This window comes from Hordeum vulgare, chromosome 7H (genome assembly GCF_904849725.1).
Source record: "Hordeum vulgare subsp. vulgare chromosome 7H, MorexV3_pseudomolecules_assembly, whole genome shotgun sequence".
Classification (NCBI taxonomy): Eukaryota; Viridiplantae; Streptophyta; class Magnoliopsida; order Poales; family Poaceae; genus Hordeum; species Hordeum vulgare.
The window spans coordinates 625,082,504-625,092,729 of record NC_058524.1 but is presented as its reverse complement, the minus strand read 5'-3'; the positions used below and the strand labels follow the sequence as shown (position 1 = coordinate 625,092,729).

The following is a 10,226-nucleotide window of genomic DNA, read 5'->3' as shown; positions in this document are numbered from 1 at the left end:
TCAACCCACTCAGCCGACGGAAGAAACACGTCGAGCTAGCTCAAGGAATATCATACGTCCTGGCTGGCAGAACACTCCAGAGGGCTACGTTACTAAGGACAAGATGGCTGCAAAGAGAGGGAGGAAGTGAAGTGTTATGACCTATGTCGTATTCTGAGTGTTATGATGTTGTCTGTTGAACTATGTTGTCTGTTGAACTATGTTTTCTGTTGAACTATGTTGTTTGTTGAACTACGTCTGTTGAACTATGAACTATGATGTTATGCTGAGTCTTATGATTTATGGTGTTATGCTTTGAATTATGGTGTTATGTTTTGATGAATGGTGTTATGTTGTGAATTATGGTGTTATGTTTTGATGAATGGTGTTATGTTGTGAATTATGGTCTTACGATTTAAACTATATTCTATGAAATATGTTTGTTGATCAAAACAGTGAAAAAATCCTGTTTTGGGGTACTGGACTAAGGAAACGCAGGGAGCCTGGCGTTTCTGGTTGGGTCTGCAACGCCAGCAGGTCTGGCGTTTCTGCGCTGGGTGCAACGCTGGCGAGGACCCCAGCACTGCGGTACTGGACTAAGGAAACGCCAGGGAGCCTGGCGTTTCTGCTTTGGTCTGCAACACCAGCCTCCTTGGCGTTTCTGCTAAGGGCTGCAACGTCCAGTAGACTGGCGTTGCACATGAGGCCTGCAACGTTCAGTAGACTGGCGTTTGGCATAAGGCCTGCAACGCCACGACCTATGACGTTTCCAAAAGGGTCAAAACGTGAAATACTTTCGAACCGAGTTCGTTACGTGATGAATTTGCGCCTTAACGATCAAAACAGTGAAAAAATCCAATAAAGAACCACGATGTTGAATGCAGTTACCGTTGATGGACTAATTTGCTTTTGTGTTTGTTACGGGGTGTATGCGGTCTAACCCTTGAGGAGGATTACATTCTTGACTCGACACACAATTGATGCATTGCCAAGTATAGAGCATGTTTCTACAATGTCATATATAACATTTTCATAGCATTAGATATGTTTGAGATTTTAGGTTTCCCCAAGATAATGAAGGGGTAGAATGTCTTTACAATAACCAGCAACCAGTCACATGCGCAACATAAAAAACAAAATAAATGTGTTGTAAAAACCTAACCTACCATTGAATTCCAAATATCAGATAAATCAAGGATTCACAAATAAGCAGAGGAATTTACGGAGAACAACAGATAAAGTCAGCTCCTTTGCGTTTTCTCCCCCCATTGACCTCCAAAACACACTCACTACCCCAAACTCTCCTCTCTCAAAGGAAGAAATAACATAGCAGAACAGAGACCAGCGAGGGAGAGGGACTCTTTCAAGGTACCAACCTAGCTGAGATTTCGACTCAACCCCCTATCCGGCCAAGGTGACGACCATCCCTCAAAATCGAGCTAGACTCATTGTCATTCCCTTCTTTGTTCCTCCGACCGGTGAATTTGGATTCCCTGTTTTTCTTTTGCTTGAGTTCGTTGAAAAAAATTGAACCGAAAGATGCATCTTTTTTGTGCACACACCTTGATTTGTTTTCATGACTATAAGTATATTTTAATGTTTAAGAAAGTCATTTGAAAAAAATCCAGCTCCAGGTTGCCTAGAGCTTGAATTTTTTCAAAACAAATCGTACTTCAATTTTTTAGAAACCCTTTGAAAGTAGTTCCACTCGAGGCTGCCTAGAGCTTCAATTTTCAGAAGAAGAAACAACTTATTTCAAAGTCTTAGAATTCTTTCAAAAATGTTCCACTTATACATTTGGATGTGCTATTCGGATTATAAAACTCATCAATAAGTACTTTAATCTGGGAGTTATATAAAAAAACATGGACCTATAACATGATAAAAATCATCAATGATACATGTGAACCACTATTTTAATTTTTCTTCTATCGCTCGAATAAAAAAAATCTCATTTTTATGCACTAGTTTAAAAAAACCCATCTTTTTGAAATTAATTATGTTTTCTGTTTTTTCAATAGCCTCCATCATTCTCGGTCCAGTTTCTATTTGCCAGTGGGCCCATATTTTCATTTTTTTTTGAGAAACACAATCCATTTTTGTCACCCCATACCCGCACCCGGCCCTTCTCCCCGCCTTTGTGACCCACTCTCATACCCGCTGTCGGGTCCCATTCTCCTCCAAACCCGTGACCCACCAAGTTTGCGGGACTCGACGGGTACCCAGTGTTGGCGGAGCTCAAGGAGCTGGTGCAAGGGACGAGGGGATCTCGGGATGCGGTGGCGGCTTAGGTGAGGATGGTGAGGCAATGACATGTGGGGTCCATATGTCCTAGTCGGGTCTGCGGGTTCGTGGGTCCGGGTTTGACACTTCCATACCGGCCTCCGCTAGACCCGACGGGTCTGGATCTTTACCGGTAAGCAGACCGGTGGGTGCAGATCACCACCAAACCCTCCTCGTTTAGTGTGGGTACTCGGCGGGTTAGCGGGTATCGGGTACCCAATGCCATTCGGATTCTCGAATTGTCATGTGTCTCCTCGTTGCCACGTGTACCGCCACGGAAGTAGTTTTAAGTTTAATTAATGAGCATAGTAGATTATCTTTAGAAGAATCATCAACCAGCACATGAACAACATAAATAAACAAAATAAATGTGTTGTGAAGACATAACCTACCATGAATTACAAATAGCAGAGAAAATCAAGGGAGGGGTAGCTGGGACGGCAGGGTGGTGGTGTGTGTGTGTGGGTGCACCGCAACAGTAGAGAGGGAGAGAGAGCAGCAGCAGCATATAAAGTCATCTCCTTTTGCGTTTTCTCCCCCCATCGCCCTCCATTCCACGCTCACAGGTCTCCTCCTCGCTGACTCTGAAAGAACAGAGCAGCAAGCGGTGTGTGGTTCGATTCCGGCCAACGAAGGTGACCTATGGAAATCGAGCTAGGCTCATCGGCATTCCCTTGTTTTCTCTCGTCCGGCCGGCGGAAGAACGAACCTAAAAATATGCCTTTTTTCCGTTTGATGTTGATCCCGAAAGAAATATCTGTTTTTGGTTCGACATGGTATGTAGTACTCCGTAGTTGAGTACGCTCACGCGATTGTTCTCACTGGGATCTTCCTCTGTCGTTTGCAGCGGCTGATCGAGCGAGCATGGGGTCGAGGAGGCCGAGGTTGCCGGTGTTCGGCGACGAAGGTGGCGGCGGCGGCCAGGGCAGGGGCGCGGGAGGCCGCGGCCGGGGCGGCTTCGGCTTCTACCCTCAGCAAGGCGGCCGCGGAGGAGTAGGCCCCTACCAGCCTCGCGCCGCGGCGCAGCAGTGGCGCCCGGCCGCCCCTGCTCCGGCGCAGACGCACGCCAATGGCGGCGGTCCGGCCGCCACGATAGCTCCCGAGCTGCGCCAAGCAAAGACCGAGGACGCCGTTCCGGCTCCGCCAGTCCCGGCCTCGCCGCCGTCGGATGCCCTCGAGGCCGTCGCCGACCACCTCCAGGACGTCACCGACCAGTTCGACGCCCTGTCCATGGACGGCGACGTCAGCGACTCGGCCTCGGTCACCGCCGCCGGCCGGGAGCTCGTCGTGGCCCGGGCGCCGATCCCGCGGCCGGACAGCTCGTGCAAGTTCCCGCACCGCCCCGGGAGCGGGCGGGCCGGCACGCGGTGCCTGGTGAAGGCCAACCACTTCCTCGCCGAGCTGCCAGACAAGGACCTGCACCAGTACGACGTGGCAATCACGCCGGAGACGTCGCGGGTGTCCGGCCGCGCCGTCATGGGCGAGCTGGTGCGCCTGCACCGGGCGTCCTACCTCGGCGGCCGCCTCCCGGCCTACGACGGCCGCAAGAGCATGTACACCGCCGGCCCGCTGCCCTTCACCTCCAAGGAGTTCCACATCACCGTGCTCGAGGAGGACGACGGCTCCGGCCAGGAGAGGTGAGCTTCCCAGCCCCTACTCTGTTCTCACCATCACCACCGCCATGACTGAAACTGAACCTCTGTTTGTTCACTGGCATTACATTTCTGACTGTGTTCTTTCCATGATAATGGAGGCGCGAGAGGACCTTCAAGGTGGTGATCAGGTACGCGGCGAGGGCCGATCTGCGCCGCCTCGAGCAGTACATCGCCGGAAGGCAGGCCGAAGCTCCCCAGGAGGCCCTGCAGGTTCTTGACATCGTCCTGCGTGAGCTGCCTACAGCTAGGTACAGTACATTGCTAGATCACTAGGCATTGTGTAATACTACTAGGAGGTATGGGTGAGGAACTGAAAGGATGACGTGCTTCCATGAACTGTCCTGTAGATATGCGCCGTATGGTCGATCGTTCTTCTCGCCGGACTTCGGGAGGAGGCGGTCCCTCGGCGACGGGGTTGAGAGCTGGCGCGGGTTTTATCAGACCATTCGGCCTACTCAGATGGGATTGTCGCTCAATATCGGTAAAGCTCTTGCCTTTTACTCATGAATGTGTGATTGTGTGCGTGCTACAATGAAATGGGGCTCCATGGTGCTTGTGTATGTGTTATCAAGCAGTACTACCACATTGTGAACCCTCCTGATCAGCAGAGGAGATTGCTGCATTCCATATTTCCATCAGTGTTGTTCTTCTTGAACAGAACATTGAGAACCAAAAAATGCTGATAGATATGTATCATTTGCAGTGTATAATAAACACTACACTATTCTTCTGATAGATATTCATTTCAGGCTGATGCACATTATTGAGTCAATGTTTCATACTGAAAGTTCACAGTGGGTTCTTACTTATGATAATGTCATGAAGGCCTTACATGGTGACAGTTCACATGACTAACTCATCTGCATTATCCTTTTTTTTATATAGAAAAGGCGATGATCTCTAGTGAACTGAAGATACGAAAAATGATATGTGCATGCACTTTGAACTAGCTAGCTAACTAGCATAGTCAGTGATAATTAAGGGTTTTGGTGCAACTGCTTAGACAGATGTTCTCTGTATTCCAGCTATCTTTGGGATGTGATGTGATGTTACTGTTATTTATGGTACAGTAGGATGCATTCACATATTTTGTTACTCTGAACTTTGTTTTGACAGAGATGCCTCTTAATGTTGCTTAATTGTTTATTAAGATTCCACACTTCCTTCAACACTTCCCTCAATGTACACTGACCTTCCTTTCTCTGTCTTTTTCAGATATGTCAGCGACATCTTTCTTCGAGCCGCTGCCTGTCATCGATTTTGTTGGGCAGCTTTTGAACTCTGACATTCACTCAAGGTGCCTCTCGGATGCCGAGCGTGTCAAGGTATACTTGGCTAATACTTTGTACTCATCATTCTGTCCTTCTCTTCGTTTAGGAAGAGTAGCTTCAGATGAATTTGTTGTAGGATAATAGTGTTGGGTTTGTTCAATGAATTTGCAGTCTATTGTCGGCTTATTGACGAATACATTTCCGACAACTCATCTAAATTTGAATGGCTTTATTCTGGCATAAATTGGCTGAGATGTGACTTCTTGCATAAATAATTTTGGTAACTTTGTTCACTAAGTTAGCAAGCAAAACTGATGTTATTGCTGAACAACCTAGATAAAGAAGGCCCTAAGGGGAGTGAAGGTAGAAGTTACTCACCGTGGCAACATACGGCGCAAGTATCGGATATCTGGTTTAACACCTCAGGCGACTAGGGAGCTAAGGTATGGAGCTTCCTCTTGTCATCATGCACTACTGTGATTCCACTTTCCTTTTCCCCTGAAGCCATTCATGTACATTGAAAACCCTATGGTGTTATCCCTGTTTTCCTGAAAATGATCCTCTTTTGCCGCAGTTTTCCCGTTGATCAAGGGGGCACGGTGAAGTCTGTTGTCCAGTATTTTCAGGAGACATATGGGTTTGCCATCCAGCACATCAACCTTCCCTGTCTGACAGTCGGCAACCAGCAGCGTCCAAATTACCTCCCCATGGAGGTATAATGCTAGCACTGAAAAGTGCTCCCTTTTCTTTTCAACCTTTCACTGCGAGACCTGAAAATCCATTGCTTCTGATCCGTGCTCACAAACCTGAACTGAACTTATTCAGGTCTGCAAAATAGTGGAGGGGCAGAGGTACTCCAAGAGGCTGAACCAGAGTCAGATAAGAGCTCTTCTTGAGGAGACGTGTCAGCGCCCACATGACCGGGAGCGCGACATAGTTCAGGTATAGAATTTGCCATGTCATTGTACTGTTGGGCATCTACCATCCTGTGTGCAAGTGAGCAAGTTCACATGATTACGCAAACATAACTTTTTTTGTGCGTACGCAGATGGTGAATCACAATTCTTACCATGACGATCCGTATGCAAAAGAGTTTGGTATTAAGATCAGCGAGCGCCTGGCATCGATCGAGGCACGGATTTTACCCGCTCCTCGGGTAAGCTCATTATCTTGTGCCCCTGGCACTTCTTTGCTAGTGAATCTGCTTTCTGAATGGATGGAGCATTTATTCTTTCAATGGTTACATCAGTGCTAAACATAATACATAAGTTTCTGTAACACCTTCAGTGACTTCCCCTGTTGTTTGTATTCTTTCAGCTTAAGTACAGCGAGACTGGTAGAGAGAAGGACTGCTTGCCAAGAGTTGGCCAGTGGAATATGATGAACAAGGTGACAATAATAATAACACATCAAAAAACTATATTAATGCCACAGTCTTGGTTAAGTTATTATCTGCATCAATTATATGGCCTTTCTTTACTTTGTCTGAAGCCTTACTATTCATGTACATTTTTCCTTATGTAGAAAATGGTCAATGGTGCTAGAGTCAGGAGCTGGCTGTGCGTCAACTTTGCTCGAAACGTGCAAGAGAGCATGGCTACTGGATTCTGCCGTGAGCTTGCTCGCATGTGCCAAGCCTCGGGAATGGCAAGTACCCCTGAAATGCTTCAAGATATAAATTTTGCACATTATACATGCTACCTTTTCTCTGTGTTTGTTGTTTACAAAATTAACAGTACTACTTACTATCAATTGTAGGACTTTGCTTTGGAGCCTGTTCTTCCGGTTATATACGTGCGCCCTGATCAAGTGGAGAGAGGTCTGAAAGCTAGGTTCCATGATGCGATGACCGCACTTGGACCGCAGCGCAAGGAGATCGAGTTGCTTATTGGAATTCTCCCTGATAACAATGGATCACTTTATGGTATGTACTAACCTTTTAATCGTGTCTATTTCTGCAACTGTTAGGCTCAAGGTTAGGCCAAAATGCTCACGGTATGACGTCATCAGGTGATCTGAAGCGTGTCTGCGAGATCGACCTTGGGCTAATTTCCCAGTGTTGTTTGACAAAGCAAGTGTTCAAGATGAACAAGCAGATCCTGGCAAACCTTTCCCTGAAGATAAATGTCAAGGTAGGTGTTCAAGCGACATCGCCTCTTGTTGCTTCTTTGTGCATTTCTTTGGCTGTCTGTAACACACCCTCCTGTCCTTGAAGGTTGGGGGAAGGAACACCGTACTGGCTGATGCATTGACAAGGCGCATTCCTTTGGTTACTGACAAGCCGACGATCATATTCGGCGCAGATGTCACCCATCCTCATCCTGGTGAAGACAGCAGCCCTTCCATTGCTGCAGTAAGTTGAACAATCTCATACTCCATGTTCAGTGACTGTTGTCTACATCATAAATACGCACATTTGCTGAAAAAACAACACATCAATCTGCAACCATTTGTCATGTCACCCTGCCCTGCAGGTTGTGGCCTCCCAAGATTGGCCAGAGGTGACTAAGTATGCTGGCCTAGTCTCTGCCCAGTCTCACAGGCAGGAACTAATAGAGGATCTTTACAATGTGACTCATGATCCTCAGAGAGGAACCGTCCATGGTGGCATGGTCAGGTATTCCTCAGTCCCTCGACATCCTCAGTCTCCTTTTCATCTTTATACTCTTCGGTACAGGTCATACATATTTCTGCTGCACACGTTTACAGGGAGCTTCTCATATCCTTTAAGCGAACAACCGGAGAGAAGCCTGAGCGTATTATTTTCTATAGGTACGCTGGCTTGCAAAAATTCTACATTAGTACTTTGAGACAAATGGTTTTAGAGAAAAATACCTGTGGTGTTTGCAAAATGGAGTTTGTTTGGAAATATAGCTTGTGATATATACTTGAGAGCTGGGACTAAACGTGGTTGCCTTTACACAGAGATGGTGTGAGTGAAGGCCAGTTCTACCAAGTTCTACTGCATGAGCTTGATGCCATCAGAAAGGTAACAAACAGTACAATTTCCCCTGTTTCTCAGGATTTCTACCTTCTCCATTCTGATCTCCCCTGATCTGTCGCTCAGGCATGCGCATCGCTAGAAGCAAACTACCAGCCGCAGGTTACGTTCGTGGTGGTCCAGAAGCGCCACCACACCAGGCTGTTTGCGCACAACCACAATGACCAAAGCACCGTCGACAAGAGCGGCAACATCCTTCCTGGTGAGTTACTGTCATGCCAATGTTTCCTTCGCCGTGTTCTCTGATAATCTGATCTTCTCTCCATGATTGATCTGCATTTCTCCATTCATTTGCAGGCACTGTCATTGACTCCAAGATCTGCCACCCTACAGAGTTTGATTTCTTCCTGTGCAGCCATGCAGGCATCAAGGTAATAATAAGATGAGGCATGCTTGCATACTTCTATATATCATTTAGACCCTTTGAGGTGATGGTTGGAGTGATCTCCATTGTCGGTAGGGAACGAGCCGCCCCGCTCATTACCATGTCCTGTGGGATGAGAACAACTTCACTGCTGATGGACTGCAAACCCTCACCAACAACCTCTGCTACACGTGAGTTCCGCAGTTGTTTGCCGGGTTCTCATCGTCTTCTTGATCAATCAACAATGAGCATTCTGTTCCTTAACTTACAATCTCCCTTGACCTCTGCAGTTACGCGAGGTGCACGCGCTCGGTGTCTATCGGTAAGTTAGCAGTCCGAAATCTTTGTCATCCGAAATCTTTATCAACATTTCTGAAAGTCTTGAATGAACGGTAAACATTTCTGACTGAAAATGTGTTTTGCCTCCCTGCATTGCAGTCCCTCCTGCATACTATGCTCACCTGGCCGCCTTCCGCGCTCGCTTCTACATGGAGCCGGACAGCTCCGACAGCGGCTCCATCATGAGCGCGCGCCAGTCCAGCTCGTCGACGTCCCGCAGCACCCGTGCCGCGGGCGCCGGGATCGTCAGGCCCCTCCCTGCGCTCAAGGACAGCGTGAAGAAGGTCATGTTCTACTGCTGATGATGATGCTCTACAATCTACTGCTGCTCTAAATAAAAAGGGTCCATGTCTGTCTCACCTGCACCTCAGGTGATTTCCTCTGTTTGATCATGCCGCCTAAGAATTCAGTGATGGTGTTGTTGTACTGATAATTAAGTAGCACTAGTGCTATGTGCCCTGCTGCGGCTTCGAACTGTGAGGATTCCAGAACCAGGTTTCATTTAAGTACTCTATTCTATTTTATTGTGTGCTTTCTTCAGACTGTATTTGTGCTAGGAGTAGGAGCCTGTGCCATGGAAGCTGCATTGAACTATTCATGTGGATCTATCTATTCCCCAAGTACTATTCTTATTATTTGGTCTAGATCTTTAAAACAGTTGATAAGTAAACTGGAAGTTTTTCAAAAACCAATTTTATTGTAAAGAATAAAAGAGAAAAAGGATAAAATATGTAATTTCTATTAATAATCTGTGGTACGATGAAGGAAAATAATATGTAAACATTTTGACGAGGGAGGGGCCAGAACGAGGGCGTGCTATAGTGATTGTAGTTGTTGTTGGATGGTCTACGAACCTAGATGTAATTTTTACTTGCGGTGTTGTTTGCATTATATATATTACTTGACAGTTGATAAATAGATTGAAAGTTATTTGTGGGACAAACTTATTGTAAAGAATAAAAAAAGAAGAAGGATAAAATTTGTAATTGCTATTAATAATCCGTGGCATCATGAAGGAAAAAAGATGTAAGGACGAGGACGACGGCGTGATATAGTAATTGTAGTTGTCGTTAGGTGGTCAACGCGCCTAGATGTCAATTTTTACTTGCGGTGTTGTTTGTATTATATTACTTGACATTTGATAAATAGATTGGAAGTTTTTGAAAAAACGAGCTTATTGTAACGAATAAAAAAAGAAAAAGGATAAAATATGTAATTGCTATTAATAATCTGTGGTACGATGAAGGAAAAAAGATGTAAACATTTTGACGAGGGAGTGGCGATGACTATGACGCGCTACATTGGTTGTAGTTGTCGTTAGGTGGTCTACTAAT

At 46.2% G+C, this 10,226-nt stretch overlaps 1 protein-coding gene across 1 annotated transcript; it reads left to right on the top strand.

Annotated features, from left to right (window-relative positions):
• Positions 1 to 2,819: 2,819 nt before the first annotated feature.
• LOC123409610 (protein argonaute 1D-like) lies at positions 2,820 to 9,527 on the top strand. Its single transcript, XM_045102465.1, has 22 exons — positions 2,820 to 2,897; positions 3,110 to 3,899; positions 4,016 to 4,165; positions 4,265 to 4,398; positions 5,133 to 5,242; positions 5,525 to 5,631; positions 5,763 to 5,901; positions 6,014 to 6,130; positions 6,237 to 6,344; positions 6,506 to 6,577; positions 6,713 to 6,835; positions 6,947 to 7,112; positions 7,199 to 7,320; positions 7,404 to 7,541; positions 7,663 to 7,805; positions 7,898 to 7,960; positions 8,114 to 8,177; positions 8,256 to 8,391; positions 8,487 to 8,560; positions 8,650 to 8,744; positions 8,844 to 8,875; positions 8,992 to 9,527. The coding sequence occupies exons 2-22, from the start codon at positions 3,127 to 3,129 to the stop codon at positions 9,192 to 9,194; spliced, it is 3,069 nt and encodes a 1,022-aa protein (XP_044958400.1). The 5' UTR covers positions 2,820 to 2,897; positions 3,110 to 3,126; the 3' UTR covers positions 9,195 to 9,527.
• Positions 9,528 to 10,226: the final 699 nt, after the last annotated feature.

Coding starts and splice junctions, on each gene's coding strand:
- LOC123409610 (XM_045102465.1), top strand. CDS start 3,127: ATGGGGTCGAGGAGGCCGAGGTTGCCGGTGTTCGGCGACGAAGGTGGC. Junction 5,243..5,524: donor CGGATGCCGAGCGTGTCAAG/GTATACTTGGCT, acceptor TGAACAACCTAG/ATAAAGAAGGCCCTAAGGGG. Junction 6,131..6,236: donor GGGAGCGCGACATAGTTCAG/GTATAGAATTTG, acceptor GTGCGTACGCAG/ATGGTGAATCACAATTCTTA.